Source organism: Mytilus trossulus, chromosome 6 (genome assembly GCF_036588685.1).
Source record: "Mytilus trossulus isolate FHL-02 chromosome 6, PNRI_Mtr1.1.1.hap1, whole genome shotgun sequence".
Lineage (NCBI taxonomy): Eukaryota > Metazoa > Mollusca > Bivalvia > Mytilida > Mytilidae > Mytilus > Mytilus trossulus.
In genome coordinates, this window is record NC_086378.1 from 54,725,312 (window position 1) to 54,743,104 (window position 17,793).

Genomic DNA, 17,793 nt, shown 5'->3' on the forward strand with positions numbered 1-17,793 from the left:
AAACTGTTCTGAGTTAGGTAACACAACAAAGCACTTCAAGGGTTAAAACTGTTCTGAGTTAGGTAACACAACAAAGAACTTCAAGGGTTAAAACTGTTCTGAGTTAGGTAACACAACAAAGAACTTCAAGGGTTAAAACTGTTCTGAGTTAGGTAACACAACAAAGAACTTCAAGGGTTAAAACTGTTCTGAGTTAGGTAACACAACAAAGAACTTCAAGGGTTAAAACTGTTCTGAGTTAGGTAACACAACAAAGAACTTCAAGGGTTAAAACTGTTCTGAGTTAGGTAACACAACAAAGCACTTCAAGGGTTAAAACTGTTCTGAGTTAGGTAACACAACAAAGAACTTCAAGGGTTAAAACTGTTCTGAGTTAGGTAACACAACAAAGAACTTCAAGGGTTAAAACTGTTCTGAGTTAGGTAACACAACAAAGAACTTCAAGGGTTAAAACTGTTCTGAGTTAGGTAACACAACAAAGAACTTCAAGGGTTAAAACTGTTCTGAGTTAGGTAACACAACAAAGAACTTCAAGGGTTAAAACTGTTCTGAGTTAGGTAACACAACAAAGAACTTCAAGGGTTAAAACTGTTCTGAGTTAGGTAACACAACAAAGAACTTCAAGGGTTAAAACTGTTCTGAGTTAGGTAACACAACAAAGCACTTCAAGGGTTAAAACTGTTCTGAGTTAGGTAACACAACAAAGCACTTCAAGGGTTAAAACTGTTCTGAGTTAGGTAACACAACAAAGAACTTCAAGGGTTAAAACTGTTCTGAGTTAGGTAACACAACAAAGAACTTCAAGGGTTAAAACTGTTCTGAGTTAGGTAACACAACAAAGCACTTCAAGGGTTAAAACTGTTCTGAGTTAGGTAACACAACAAAGAACTTCAAGGGTTAAAACTGTTCTGAGTTAGGTAACACAACAAAGCACTTCAAGGGTTAAAACTGTTCTGAGTTAGGTAACACAACAAAGAACTTCAAGGGTTAAAACTGTTCTGAGTTAGGTAACACAACAAAGAACTTCAAGGGTTAAAACTGTTCTGAGTTAGGTAACACAACAAAGAACTTCAAGGGTTAAAACTGTTCTGAGTTAGGTAACACAACAAAGAACTTCAAGGGTTAAAACTGTTCTGAGTTAGGTAACACAACAAAGCACTTCAAGGGTTAAAACTGTTCTGAGTTAGGTAACACAACAAAGAACTTCAAGGGTTAAAACTGTTCTGAGTTAGGTAACACAACAAAGAACTTCAAGGGTTAAAACTGTTCTGAGTTAGGTAACACAACAAAGAACTTCAAGGGTTAAAACTGTTCTGAGTTAGGTAACACAACAAAGAACTTCAAGGGTTAAAACTGTTCTGAGTTAGGTAACACAACAAAGAACTTCAAGGGTTAAAACTGTTCTGAGTTAGGTAACACAACAAAGCACTTCAAGGGTTAAAACTGTTCTGAGTTAGGTAACACAACAAAGCACTTCAAGGGTTAAAACTGTTCTGAGTTAGGTAACACAACAAAGAACTTCAAGGGTTAAAACTGTTCTGAGTTAGGTAACACAACAAAGAACTTCAAGGGTTAAAACTGTTCTGAGTTAGGTAACACAACAAAGAACTTCAAGGGTTAAAACTGTTCTGAGTTAGGTAACACAACAAAGAACTTCAAGGGTTAAAACTGTTCTGAGTTAGGTAACACAACAAAGAACTTCAAGGGTTAAAACTGTTCTGAGTTAGGTAACACAACAAAGAACTTCAAGGGTTAAAACTGTTCTGAGTTAGGTAACACAACAAAGAACTTCAAGGGTTAAAACTGTTCTGAGTTAGGTAACACAACAAAGAACTTCAAGGGTTAAAACTGTTCTGAGTTAGGTAACACAACAAAGAACTTCAAGGGTTAAAACTGTTCTGAGTTAGGTAACACAACAAAGCACTTCAAGGGTTAAAACTGTTCTGAGTTAGGTAACACAACAAAGCACTTCAAGGGTTAAAACTGTTCTGAGTTAGGTAACACAACAAAGAACTTCAAGGGTTAAAACTGTTCTGAGTTAGGTAACACAACAAAGCACTTCAAGGGTTAAAACTGTTCTGAGTTAGGTAACACAACAAAGAACTTCAAGGGTTAAAACTGTTCTGAGTTAGGTAACACAACAAAGAACTTCAAGGGTTAAAACTGTTCTGAGTTAGGTAACACAACAAAGAACTTCAAGGGTTAAAACTGTTCTGAGTTAGGTAACACAACAAAGAACTTCAAGGGTTAAAACTGTTCTGAGTTAGGTAACACAACAAAGAACTTCAAGGGTTAAAACTGTTCTGAGTTAGGTAACACAACAAAGAACTTCAAGGGTTAAAACTGTTCTGAGTTAGGTAACACAACAAAGCACTTCAAGGGTTAAAACTGTTCTGAGTTAGGTAACACAACAAAGCACTTCAAGGGTTAAAACTGTTCTGAGTTAGGTAACACAACAAAGAACTTCAAGGGTTAAAACTGTTCTGAGTTAGGTAACACAACAAAGAACTTCAAGGGTTAAAACTGTTCTGAGTTAGGTAACACAACAAAGAACTTCAAGGGTTAAAACTGTTCTGAGTTAGGTAACACAACAAAGCACTTCAAGGGTTAAAACTGTTCTGAGTTAGGTAACACAACAAAGCACTTCAAGGGTTAAAACTGTTCTGAGTTAGGTAACACAACAAAGAACTTCAAGGGTTAAAACTGTTCTGAGTTAGGTAACACAACAAAGAACTTCAAGGGTTAAAACTGTTCTGAGTTAGGTAACACAACAAAGAACTTCAAGGGTTAAAACTGTTCTGAGTTAGGTAACACAACAAAGAACTTCAAGGGTTAAAACTGTTCTGAGTTAGGTAACACAACAAAGAACTTCAAGGGTTAAAACTGTTCTGAGTTAGGTAACACAACAAAGAACTTCAAGGGTTAAAACTGTTCTGAGTTAGGTAACACAACAAAGAACTTCAAGGGTTAAAACTGTTCTGAGTTAGGTAACACAACAAAGAACTTCAAGGGTTAAAACTGTTCTGAGTTAGGTAACACAACAAAGAACTTCAAGGGTTAAAACTGTTCTGAGTTAGGTAACACAACAAAGAACTTCAAGGGTTAAAACTGTTCTGAGTTAGGTAACACAACAAAGAACTTCAAGGGTTAAAACTGTTCTGAGTTAGGTAACACAACAAAGAACTTCAAGGGTTAAAACTGTTCTGAGTTAGGTAACACAACAAAGAACTTCAAGGGTTAAAACTGTTCTGAGTTAGGTAACACAACAAAGAACTTCAAGGGTTAAAACTGTTCTGAGTTAGGTAACACAACAAAGCACTTCAAGGGTTAAAACTGTTCTGAGTTAGGTAACACAACAAAGCACTTCAAGGGTTAAAACTGTTCTGAGTTAGGTAACACAACAAAGCACTTCAAGGGTTAAAACTGTTCTGAGTTAGGTAACACAACAAAGAACTTCAAGGGTTAAAACTGTTCTGAGTTAGGTAACACAACAAAGAACTTCAAGGGTTAAAACTGTTCTGAGTTAGGTAACACAACAAAGCACTTCAAGGGTTAAAACTGTTCTGAGTTAGGTAACACAACAAAGCACTTCAAGGGTTAAAACTGTTCTGAGTTAGGTAACACAACAAAGCACTTCAAGGGTTAAAACTGTTCTGAGTTAGGTAACACAACAAAGAACTTCAAGGGTTAAAACTGTTCTGAGTTAGGTAACACAACAAAGAACTTCAAGGGTTAAAACGTGGCCAATGTCAGTTGATGAAATTATTGAAGTTATCAAATGTACTAGAATCATAAACAAAGAAAATATGAATATTAAGGTGTCTGTAGTTCGTAAAATTCTTTGGAGTTATCAAATGTACTATAGAATTCTAAACAAAGAAAATATGAATATTAAGGTGTCTGTAGTTCGTAAAATTCTTTGAGGTTGATGGAAGGAGATAGATCCTGATTATAATAAGATCCTTTTTAGTTCACCGAAACCCTATAGAATTATTTAGAGTTTAAACAACCAAAAGTCTTTTGATTTGCATAATTTCTTGAATTCAACAGTGACAACACAATTTGGGAGATTTTATTTAAAATTAATTCTGCTAAAATTCTGGTTTCTGTTAATACCCTCAATATCTTTGCTTAGGAATTAGAATATGAACTACTAAATGTAATTTATATTGGTATTTATCAGTAAAATAGCATTAACTTTAAGTGACTTATAATTGCTAATTTCTTCAGCATTTGGTCTCCTGTTGAAAGGTAATGACTCATTGAAAATCATTACAACAACATCTTTTAAATTTCAATATAAGCACTGAATCTGATAGCTGTCACTTTTTTACAACCAGAAAGCAAACTTGAAAAAAATATAACTGACTTTAATTAATACTTCAATTATTTCACAAATGTCATCAAAATTGTAAATTAGGAGTCCTAGATGGGAATTATAGAATAATACAATATTGGAGAAAGAAATAGAGATTATAATTGGGTAGTGCATATAGAGAATAGAGAATAAAGGAAAAAACAAAAATAGACAAATGGACTAATAAGTTAGAGAAAACAAATGAAAATCTCCTAAACTATACCCTCATTTTCGCTAGGAGAGCAGACTGAGATTATAAAAATTATCTTCTCTCCTATGTTTTCCCTTTCTATTTCTTAATTCTCTTTAATATTCTTCAATTTTCAAACTCCTACATTTGTCCTATTACCAATACATATTCCAAAACTATTCAATATGATAAAAGGGAGATAACTCAAAAATATTTCTCTGACAATTAATACATAGAATCATTCAATATCAAATAAGCTCAATAAATTATTTTCAAATTTCTTTTCCCAAATTAGTACTTATGAATTGATATTCTTCTGTCTACTAACATCAACTTAATTTTCTATATATAGAAACTAAGTAAACGAAAACAACACAACTATTACATATGGGAATCGAGTTATTGGAAAATGAAATATCTTTTGTCCATGAGAATCTAGACTAGCACATTAAATTAAAATTAATCTTTTATTCCTGAATATACACATGGATGCACAAGACACACAACTCAAACATCTACCAGGAGAATGAAAGATTTCAACTAATTGATCACTTTTCGTTTTCCAATAAAATTTAATTTATCAAGGGTATTGATGGGAAAACGCATCCAAAAATTTGGAATGGGAAGTAATAAATGTGGACATTGAAAAGCCGAAAACGAATTAGTTATCCGAAATTGCAAGGAAAACCAAACAATATAAATTGATAAAGAACCTCTAATATTGATTCTTTAAAAGTAAAATTGCAATTGCTTCATTAGAATGTCAAGTTTAAATTCTGAAGGACGGCAATGAACCGGAATACAAATGGCTTTAGAATCATTACTGTGTCAATTAAACACATCAGATTACCATTTTAAATCAGGCTGTGCTAAATGCAAATGAATATGCGATTGAATTGAAGCGATTAATTTCTTCTGCATATGTCAATACATATTAAATGTAAAATAATGCTTTAATGTAAACAAAAAGATAAATTTGTATTGTCACAGACACTAAAATCATAAAGTCAATATCAATTTTTACTCATTAATTAATATTTATACAAAAGATGGGATTATTAATTAAAGGTAATGTTCTGTGAGAATTCTCCCGATGACTGATCATGTATGGCGAGTCTATTACTCATTAAATCATCAACTGCCTTAAACAATAAGACACTTCTACAATCAATTAAAAAAATTGAAAAATTGAGCTGGGAAAGGAAATTTTTATCTAGATGTGTGCAAAATTTCAGTAGTAAATTTCCAATTTTCAGAAACAGTTGAAGATCTAGAGGGCTGTAAGTGGAAGTATGTCTGCTTTCACTGCCATTTGTTTTTTTTTAATATTATCTTTTTCAAGATGTGCGTACTTTTATTGTAAAGTCACCCCCCCCCCAAAAAAAAATCCTTGATCCACCCCAGAACCATGTTATATTTCAAACTTTAAATGGCCATAATATGAAAGGGTCACCGTAACGTGTATGGTGAATAATGTTTTGTGTATGGTATATAGTGTAAAGCGTAGTGTATAGTGTATAATGTATGATATATAGTGTATAAATGATGTACAACAATCAGCTGATTGACATTTTTATGACCTCGAGGCTTAAAATAGATAATGGGAAACTTAACCTGTGTACACATCCAGGCCTTTTTATAATCATATAAACACGAAATAAACTTTTTTAAAACTTTATTTAGATAACACACAAGTAAATATGAAATAATAACGAAAATTATAATGCATTCAGGAAAAATATACTTACCAAATTGCCGTTTTCGGTAAAAAAATCTCGTCAGTTTTTAACTCAGCATATCTAGCTGGCGATTATTTTCTATGCAATTAACCGAAATGACACTTGTAGGCTATGCATATAACCGGACAATTTAACATTAGATGAATGGGAAATGGTTTTGTGCAGGAGAAAAGTATGCAATTAACCGAATTATGCTATTAAGCGGTATGCAATTAAGTGGAATTGACTGTATAATGTTTGGTGAATAGTATTTAATGTATGGTGTATAGTGTATTATCACTCTAAGACATAAGTCTGGATTTACCAATATATTTCTACAACTTTATCTCAGCATGTTATCATTTTATGTATGTTGTTTAGTGAATAGTGAAGTGAATAGTGAAGTGAATAGTGAAGTGAATAGTGAATAGTGAATAGTGAATGGTGAATGGTGTATGGTGTATATTGTATGGCATACAGTTTATAGTGTATAGTGTATGGTGTAAAGTGTATGGTGTATATTGTATGGCATACAGTGTATAGTGTATAGTGTATGGTGTAAAGTGTATGGTGTATATTGTATGGCATACAGTGTATAGTGTATGGTGTAAAGTGTATGGTGTATATTGTATGGCATACAGTGTAGTGTATGGTGTATATTGTATGGCATACAGTGTATAGTGTATGGTGTAAAGTGTATGGTGTATATTGTAAGGCATACAGTGTATTAAGTGTATATTGTACAGTGTATTGTGTGTAGTGTATGTTGTATAGTGTATGGGGTATCTTGTAAAGTGTATGGTATATGGTTCATGTTGTATAGTGTAAAGTGTAAAGTGTATAGTGTATGGGGTATCGTGTAAAGTGTGTTGTGTAGTGTATTGTGTATGTTGTATAGTGTATGGTGTAAAGTGTATGGTGTAAAGTGTATGGTTTAAAGTGTATGGTGTGGTGTGTATGCCATATTGTCTATGGTGTAAAGTGTATGGTGTGGTGTGTATGCCATATTGTCTATGGTGTAAAGTGTATGGTATATGACAAATGTAAGATATATCAGAATGCTGTTATTCTCATTTTGAACAGTTATTACAGATAACTACTCCCAGCTCATTGACAGAAGACAGCCTGTACCAAGAACAAAGTGTTTAGATGTCTCTTAGCTGCATATAACTAAGTATAATTGGTTAAATGTTCCAATGTAAACAGTTGTACTATATATCAGTAATTTAATATGGATTAATTGAGGAAATGTTTGAACATTTAAAATGGTGATAAATTCCAGTAATTGTAACCATAAAACACAAGAAATCAATTACAACATTTAAGAAAAATGAAAAAAAATCAAGGGCAATTTTCTCTTTCTGAAATTGAAATTGAGTAATTATTTTGTAATTAATGTAAACCCATGAAAAAAAACCTCTTTGGTAACCAGTAGAAGAAAGGACAGAAACTAAGATTTATTTAAGATTGCAACATTGAATACTCTGTACACAAATACATTAATGAATACGAATTAATATACGGCCATTACTGACGTCATTTTATCTGTGCTGCAAAGCCGATTTACGTTCTGTATATTAAAACACAACAATTTTGACTCCAATAGAACTGATTTTATGTTTTAAAAAGGATCAATTATATGACTTTAAACCAAGAAAATGTCCAGATTTGTCTAGGAAATTAACTACTTTAAACAGAAAACCCATCCAGAACTTTTTAGCGTTTGACAGAGAAGAAGGATTTTATGGTAAAGTGATGACCATTCCAAGACAAAAAGCCATCATGATGAAGCTTTTATAGCCACCATGGTTTAATTAAATGGCAGAACATTACCAAATCAATGGTCTTGCTGTGATTCCAATCAATTTCGTCATTTTCTCCAAAACAGTTGATGAATTAGCCGAGACGTGAGATTATTTAACTCTAATATATACTAGATTCATTACCTAAAAAGGTTTTGTGGACCAGAAAATATCTACAAACGAAGTTATCTAGTTATTAAAACACATAGTGTAATGGTTTACCCGGATATAATTACATAGATCGTTAACAATGAAGTACAAACAAGCAAGCTGTAATACGTAGAGTAAAGGGCAAGGTTAAATTCAGAAGGTATAATAACTTTATAATGGCTGATACATTTACGATGGAGACACCTAACTATCAGCATACTACAGCATCAACATTTAGTCAAAAACTTCCATAAGACACTTTTCCAATCAATATGTATTTATAAATTGCTGACACAGAGAAGTGTCTCCCCTGTATTGAATTTTGGCAGTAATAATACACATGCTAAATTTTAAAGGTACACTATGCCAAACTCTTAAAGACATTATGAACCATAACCAACAGGCCTAGGCCATATAGGGGTTATCTCGATGAACCATAACCAACAGGCCTATGCCATATAGATGTGATCTCCACCGAAATATCAATAGACAAAGCTAACATAGAATCTAAAGACAATAGATATAAAACATACTTATGTAACATAACTTGTAATCAAGCACTGTGATGTCCATCAACTGAGATAATGGAATGAGGTCAATTTAACTAACAGGTTAATATCAATATATGGTCCACTTCCTGAATTGGAAATGGATTAGTAATGTCATTAAACCAATAAAAAAATCAGGTCATTGGCTAGTATAATTCATCTATTTCTCTTACCAAAACCTCATGAAGAATAAATAATGGAGTTCTGCATGGATTAACTATCAGATTGCATAAAAATAACTGAGGAAAGAGGTCTGCAAATTTGAAATCAATTTTGGGGTTTAGTTCCACTGATAACTCAGTTATGTAGACCATATGGCTTCTGGAGTTTTCAATAATATTTATTTGTACTGTTGTATTTCTGTCACTTAATATTGTCATTTTAACAGTATTTTTAACATTGCCATATTAGCAGGAGGTTTCGCTAGCCATAATACAAGGCTCAACACAATATGGTACAACTTAATGATACTAAATCAATTCTAACATTAAACTCAATAGACATTGAAAAAATTATGGGATCTTAATTTTTTTATGAAGTTAAAAGAATAAGCCCTAAAATTTTATATCTAATTGTTAAATTAAATTTTATTATTAGTTTAGTAAAAATGCACAAAAAAGAAATAAAATATCAATTAAATTACCTGGTTTTAAAATTATGTGATTACAAGTTAATTGGATATAAGATAGAAAAGTGGGGATCATACACTTAATTTTGGGTTAGTCTTCCTGAAGCTTCCTTTCTCGCTGAGTAAAAATCCGTTTAGGAAACGATCGTAAGACACGGATATCAGATTTATTCCTATTTTGCTATCGATAAATCACTCTCTTGTTGAAAAATCAATTTTCTTACAAATAATTGATCCTTTCCTTTATCTGAATGCCTGTTATTATGTATGTAGTTTGGATAAATCTGAGTAAAGCGATAAATTATACAATATTAGCGCCAAGACTTATCAGGCAGAAAAATGTTTGACATCGAACCACAAGCTATTGTTAATTTTCAATTTTGCAAATGGGTTCTTAGCTTAGTGATAGCAACCTCTTTCATTGCAGACACAATTACAAATGATTTCTTAGCTGATTAAACGCTGTCCATCTTCAAAGAAGAAATTTCCATAGAGTTGTATTGTCGATCAGACATACCAGTGCCAAACTTTTTTATTGTATTCTTTTGGAATATTATTCGGAATATTCGCATGACCAAATGAGTCGTGGTGTAATGGGTTTCATATGCAAATTAGTGATAGACACCTTGTCTTTAGACTATATATCATCTGCCGTGAAGACAAGCTTTCATGTAAACATTACAAGCCAGTCCTTCAATGACTGTCTGCACTATATAATGGTTGTAAATATCAATTATTGGAAGACATGAAGACCTGCATCCATCAAAGACAATGTGATTTCCTGGTTACATATTAAACCATAAAATACTTAAGTCAAAAATTACAGGGAAGCACTAGTATCTAGGGTATTCAGACAGACAAAAAGGAGTAATCTCCCCTTTACAAAATCACAGCAATTCCCATAAATTTGATATGGAGTTTTGTTCTATATATTTAACTGTGTCTGGCAAACATACTGTATTCACTTTAGTTTTTTTGTGATATAGAAGCAGTGTTTAACTAGAGTGATGCTAAGGGTATTCAGACAGATGAAAAGATGAAATCTCCCCTGGACAAAATCAAGCAATTCCCATAAATATGATACAGTGTTCAAATTTATATATTTTATCATGTCTGGCAAAGCAGATGCGGTCCCATCAAAATATTTTTGAGTTAGGCGGGAAATAAATAAAGCCTTAAAAGTTATATACATGTAATTTAGCCACATGGTCAATTTGAAATATCCACATAAGTTTTGTTCTTTAATAAAATGGGAAATATGTCAAAGAGACATCATAACAATACGACAAAAGAGCAGAAAACAGCCAATTTGTCTTAGGCAACCAATGGGTCTTCAACACAGCCAGAATATGCCACACCAAAGTCATGCTTCAGCTGGCCCCTAAACAAAAATGTGTACTTGTTCAGTTATAATGAATGTCATACTTAATTCAAATACATATATATGAACTGAAAATTAAAAAAAGCTAAAGACTAACAAAGGCCACAGGCTCCCGACTTGGGACAGGGGCAAAAAATGCAATGGAGTTAAACATGTTTGTGAGATCTCAACAGACTCCCCTTATACATCTAGCCAACATAGAAAAATCAAACACACAGCAATAATCACTGCAAAACTTAGCTTAGAATAAGTCTGACTCTGATGTGAGAATAGGTAACAAAAAGAAACTAAACAAATTGGTGTCCATAAAGTATGCTGTTCCGAGTCTGAATGAGGACAGTTTCAACTGCAGCAAACATACCAAAACTTGAGAACTACTTGTTCTGTAAGATTATAATAATAACCTCTAGCTATATAATACATGCCACTTAGAAGGAGATCATTTCATTGAATTAGACCTATAGCACATAACTGCCTTTTAAAATACGTAGTATTTTGCAATTTTTAAAATTGAATTTAAGTGTTTTGTAAAAGCATTTTCCACCATAGATATAGGAAGATGTGGTGTGAGTGCCAATGAGACAGAATAGTCAGAATAACCATAAACTGAGTAAATCTACTAAGTAGAATGTACTGTTACCCGGAATATTTGCTTATTAATAGATCTATGTCATTTACATGCGTTACTGCCGGAACAAAACAGATATGTCTGAAAAATTCTGCAACAAACGTCAATTTATGACCATAAAACAACTGTCTGACTCAAATCTATATAGTCTTTATATATTTGTATGGTTTCTAACAGAGAGGATATTATTTTTCGTTCTACAAATTGATGTTTTATTAATTTTCTAAATCAGTGATTCTTGACTGCCATTTATTCCCTGATATTCAAATTTCCATCATATCTAATGTCAATCGTTGAGGCTTTCACTGCAGATCCTCGTAAAACGTCAGGTCTTTTTACTCTCCACAAAATTTAATGGGCTTTAGTAATTAATTTTCGGTTCTAAAACATGGTCAAAAGGTACTCTACATGTAAATGTATGACATATTTCATTTTATATGTTGTTTCCAGATTATATTTCATAATTTAAAAGATAATCTTGGACTTTTACTGTTACAGTGCAAAAACTTGAAAAGGAAAATGTTTAGAGATAATCAAATCTGTCAACCTCTCATGTTATTTAATTATTCATATTATTATGCTAAATTTTGGAGATATTCCGATTTTACAACTTTATGTCAGAATCTCATATGGATAGAATGAGAAATTAGAATAGTTTTCAATTACTGTTACTCAAGTAGTGAACTTTCTGTTTTTAAATGATAATAATTGAAAATAATGTGAAGGACTTTTATAAAATTTCCAACTCTCAGCAAGATCCCGCACTTTAACCAACTCTTCATAGGTTGTCTGTTTCAAGGATAAATTTGTTACAGGCTTTTAGAGAACTCACAACAATATACCCAATAAATTCGGTTATCTCCCCTTGTTGAAACATGAAAATTTACCTTAAGGGTCATTCCCAGGATCTACAACTGTATAAAGCTTCACTCATATTTATCAAACTGTTAGGGATGAGTTATGCTTAAGAAAGACTATTACCACATATATTGTAATATTGAATCAAGTTATAAGGATTATCTCCCCTTTAACATACCCAACCAGGAATTTATCTCCTTTATAACATATACCAAACGTTTTTAAAATTTCTCAATAACTGTGACCTAAATTTAGCAGTTGCCTTTAAAATGCACATGGACACTCAGATTGATCTGCAGGGTATTCCTATAATAGTATCCCCTCCTCTAAACTTTGTAAGCAAGGGGTATAAATATTTGGTACACATCTAATAATTGTGGTAGTTAGGGTTTTAGTATATTATTTATTTATGAAACTCAAATGTAAAACGATACATTTGCAAATTTTGATAACACCACTTTCTTTAATACAGTAAAACTTAACAGAAACTATTCTACTAACTTATTACAATGACCTTAACATCTACCTGACTGAGACCTATCAGTTCTGAGAGCATGAGGAAAGGGATCTAGATTTTTCCTTATCAAATTTCCCCATGCAGTCTTCCAATCTCATAGCTGAACATTAATTGTCATGCCTTAGATACAACAAAACAATGAAAGCCACTGATTAAACTGCTAAGGAATATGTCACACACACCAATTCTACAACTTCTTTAAGACAATTAGACTTGATTTCATTTCAGGATTAAATGCTGCAACAGTACAAAATCTAATTCTATAAATAACAACTAAAACCATAGAATACTAATAGCTGTTACAATCTGAAGTGTAAAAAGTTCAAATCAGTAAATTATTCATTATAAAATACAAAGATCTATGTGATATGCTTGCCAATGAGACATCTATCCACTGCTGAGAACAAATGATCTCAAAGTAAGCAACTATAGGTTATAAAAAGGAATACAGGTGCAGGAATTTGGTCCCTGTGATGAAGACCTATTGGTGCAGAGTTTGCAAAAACTGGCGGTTCTCAATATTTTACCACCAAATTTTTTAATAGGACTGACACACTTTTAGTATTTTTCAATAGAATTAATAGTGAGGATCAGCAGATTTTCTTCAAGGACCACTAAGGAAAAAAAGATTTCGCGAACTTTGTTGGTTGCCTTTGACTGCTTTGTTCCCTGTGGTCTCTTTTAATCTGATTTATGACAAATCAGTTAACAAACATACTAGATGACAGACAACAACCATCAGTACAACCATTGAATATCAGACATCTGGACTGATGGTATCACATGTTCTTGCTTCTTATTTTTTTTATATTTTGACCTTCGGCTGGATATATGTACAATGTTGCAACATTATTGGAATAAAAATAGAAAAGTTGATGAGACAGCAACCCTAGCACCAATAACAAAAAGAAATCAAGAGGTCAGCAGACAGTATTTAACAAGGTGTATGCCTTATTACGCTGATTTTCTGATAGTGATTAACCTCATTGGCAAACAGTACATCTAAAATCAGGATGTATTTTTATGTCTTATAATGACATTAAGTTATATTGTTAATGTCTAGCCAATTTGGTAATGTTACTAAATCATCAGTCTAAGGATAGAACTCTGTGACAAAAGCTACGGAGCTACTAAAGTGCATGGCCCTGACTTCTTTGTGGCAGGGCTATTTTTATGACCGTTAAAAGAGTTGATGGAAGATCTAGGGAAAGGTAAGACCTGCAAATTCCAAAATAAAATCTGATTAATCTGATTATGAAACTGCAGTACTTACTATTAACATTAAGATATACCCAGGTACCATTCTTCTTGGTATCACCAATTCCATTAATAAAGTCAATAGTACACTCGTACCATCCCTCGTCTTTAGCCTGTATTCTTGTTATTTTTAGCGAAGCGCCCTGAACCAGTTCTATTCTACCTACAAAGTCTTCATGTATATTAGCATCATAGTTACTATATCTAAGAAACACAGGGGTCTTAAGATTGCTTTTCTTCCACTGTATAATGGTATCAACAGGTTTATTGTCTGGAAATTTCAATTCACAATTCAATATCACAGTACCGCCTTGATTAGATGACTTTGAAGTTTCTGCTGCTTTGATTCCTGAAAATAAAAATAAATAATATCATGGCGGTTTTTTTATACATAGTTGCAGACAAAAAGAAAAGGAAGATGAATGGAACTAAAAAAAAATATAAAGAAATTCAGTTTCAGCAAAAAACAAACACAGAATTATAAATAGAATAATTGAGTTGAATAACAACAACAAAACATAAAAAGACCCACACATTTCTTAATTTGCATTGAATGCTGAACACAAATTAACAAGATATATATCAAATACCACCCACATTGCAATACTAGTGATTTATTGTAAAGAGAGTTAAAGCCTATTCCATAAGACAAATCTGTACTCCTCACTAATAAAATTGGGAGAGTGTTAAATGTAAGGTGACGTCGAGACATGAACTCTCTGACAGACATCGCTGTCATGATCTAAGGTTCTTGCTGTTTTGTTTTTATAGGTCTGAAACTTGTACTTGTTCATGAATGCATAGGTTGTACTTTATATATACAATGGTAGTTTTTCTGCCACTGTCTCCATACATAACCATTAAATGTATTTCATAAAAAGAATTAAAAAATCTGCATGAAGGTTTGACATGATGCTAACAATTTAACCCTAGCAGAATTAATCTACATGTAAAATGTAATAATCGTCAATTTAAATTCAATTTACGTTATATTTCCACTGTATAAATCAACATGCAAGTAGGAGTCAGATATTTAATTTGCATGTAAAAAATTTGAATTGATTGAATAACTTATAAAAGAAGCAAACCCTATAAAAAAATCTTTTTATCAATAATAGTTTAAGCCTGATTAAATTCTTTGTTAACCAATCTTCAAAGATAACTTTCTTCTTGAAATTCTGAAACTTGGATTGCATTTCATCACTAGACCTGACAATTCAAATTTTGGCTTTGATGGAAACATTATTTTAATGTATGATCATCTTTTGTGCATCGTGGTATCTGCATCTTGGTCGTTTTTCTATTTTGCAATTTCTTCTTAACAACTAGTTATCCCTAATATCCTTAACTATGCGGTAATAGAAAAGCAATGAGGCTGGTTAGTTTAGTTCAGTTTCGGCATATTGCACGTAATGAGAGTACAAGAAATCCCGTTTAATCTAATACATTCCCCATCATGAATTTGTAATACATCTTCTTGTTAAGAAAATTCACTTAATCCCTTATCAGCTATTCAACTGTAAAATGACAGTGCTTCATCAATTACTGATTGGGGAGAAATTGACAAATATAATTATTATATATAGACCTTCCTTTTACAAGTACTTTTTTTTTCTAAGAATATTTTTCTGCCAAATTAGTTTTGACATTAGAACAAGGAAGCTTGACTCAGTAATATATAACATTTCGTCACAACTCTTACAGTGCTAAAATACAGTGCAGTAGTGTTAAATACCACAAAAGAAATTCAAACTGCACCTTACTTTTTTAATTAATTTGCTAACTGAAGCAATTTTCCATTTCATTTCATTCTAATCTTTCAAAATACTTTTTTTTTATAAAAATTAAAGAAGCTTCAAAGGTGCATAATTCAAGCCAAGCTGCAATCTTACAGATTTGTAAGCAAACCTTTTTTTATAGGAGTCCTGAGGCTTTTCTTCGCCAAAATTTCAGTCTATCAAATTGCTGAAACCATGACCTCAAAATCAATAAGCATTTTTCACCACAAGGTAAAATGGAACATCTGCAAATTCTATCAATTAGTGCATTAACCTAATGAATCCCAATTTATATGGGTCCTCTTCATCCCATGGTGCCATTTTATGACCAAGGTTATTTGCAAAAAAAGTACCAGTCATGAAAAAAATGTAAAATTTCCAAAGTTGAACGGGTGGAGGGATTATTCTATTCAAGTCTTAATACATGTTTTAACCTTAATTTTTTTATGTAAGTTTATTGGATTTATTTACATTCTATGAAAAATACATTGTAAATCCTTGAAATGTTTCAATATCAGCTGTTTCCAATATCAGCTTCCAGTTGATTCATCAGTTATAACCTCCTCTTGAATTTCCATTTAAAAGTTTCACATGTTCAACAGTGAAATTAATCAGAAACTTTAAATATGACAGCATTTTCCCAATCTATATGTTTTATTTATGGTTTTGTTACATGTTAAATATTATTTAGTCCTTCCACAATTAATACCACATCTACTTGATATGAAATGACGAGGAATTAAAAACCACTCGGGAGAGATACAGTTTACCCTTTACACAACCCATTGGACTTAAATATAAAACTGCAATTATAATGCAGAAATGTGCAAAATATCCCTGGTGGGATTAAAACTGATAATGCGATACATGAACAAGTTAATTTAGAAAATTGAAAATCGATAAAAATTTCAAAAACTACAACATCGCTCAACAGATTTCTATCGTTAATAAATTTGAAAATGATGTTTGGTGAAATGATGCATAGAACAAGCCTGGGTGCTTCTGAAGTCTTTGTTTTATGTGATGAAACATTGCATGTATCAATGTTCATTAAATTCATCCAATAATCGGCAATCTTTCTGATGAACGCTATAAAAAGACAAACATTGATTGCTAAAATCTCAACAAAAAGGCATAAAATATTGTGAATTAGTGGAGTTTTTATATGCCAGTTCATCAAGGAGAAGCCATATAGTAGCATGTCCTATTTAGACTTAATTATCTTGACTGATATTCCCAAATCCATTAGGGTGTAATCCTCAGGAGACCAGTATTTGATTTGAAAGGTCGTAAATTCAATATGGGAGGGCAATCTCTAAGTTTTTCACACATTGTCAAAGGCTTCCACAATTAATGGCTAATTTACTTCATCTGCCAATTACAGCAAACCTAGCTTTATCAACCATACACACTGGGCTGACATGGGAAACATCAGTCATGATGTCAAAATCTACCATCTGATGAGGATTAACCACTGTAGTAGCCTGTTATTCAGTGTAGTTGTTGTTTGTGGCAAACTGTATTATCTTGACCGGACTCTTGGACTGGAGTCACTGGACTGGTTATTAAATAAATATGTGAGACTCCAGTCAATTGTCCTAGTCCCAGCTAGTCCAGTCTAAGTCCCATCTAGTCCAGTCCAAGTCCAAGTCCCAGCTAGTCCAGTCTAAGTCCCATCTAGTCCAGTCCAAGTCCAAGTCCCAGCTAGTCCAGTCTAAGTCCCATCTAGTCCAGTCCAAGTCCAAGTCCCAGCTAGTCCAGTCTAAGTCCAATCTAGTCCAATCCAAATCCAAGTCCCAGCTAGTCCAGTCTAAGTCCCACCTAGACCAGTCCAAGTCCAAGTCCCAGCTAGTCCAGTCTAAGTCCCATCTAGTCCAGTCCAAGTCCAAGTCCCAGCTAGTCCAGTCTAAGTCCCATCTAGTCCAATCCAAGTCCAAGTCCCAGCTAGTCCAGTATAAGTCCCACCTAGACCAGTCCAAGT

At 32.8% G+C, this 17,793-nt stretch overlaps 1 protein-coding gene across 4 annotated transcripts in view; it reads right to left on the reverse strand.

Annotated features, from left to right (window-relative positions):
* The window catches only part of LOC134721547 (protein turtle homolog A-like), a 104,611-nt gene that overhangs the window by 23,954 nt on the left and 62,864 nt on the right, over positions 1 to 17,793 (reverse strand). For all 4 annotated transcript variants that reach the window (XM_063584641.1, XM_063584639.1, XM_063584640.1 and 1 more), the window contains exon 3: positions 14,051 to 14,383. In XM_063584641.1, the coding sequence (XP_063440711.1) occupies positions 14,051 to 14,383 (333 nt within the window). The remainder of the gene's footprint in view (positions 1 to 14,050; positions 14,384 to 17,793) is intronic.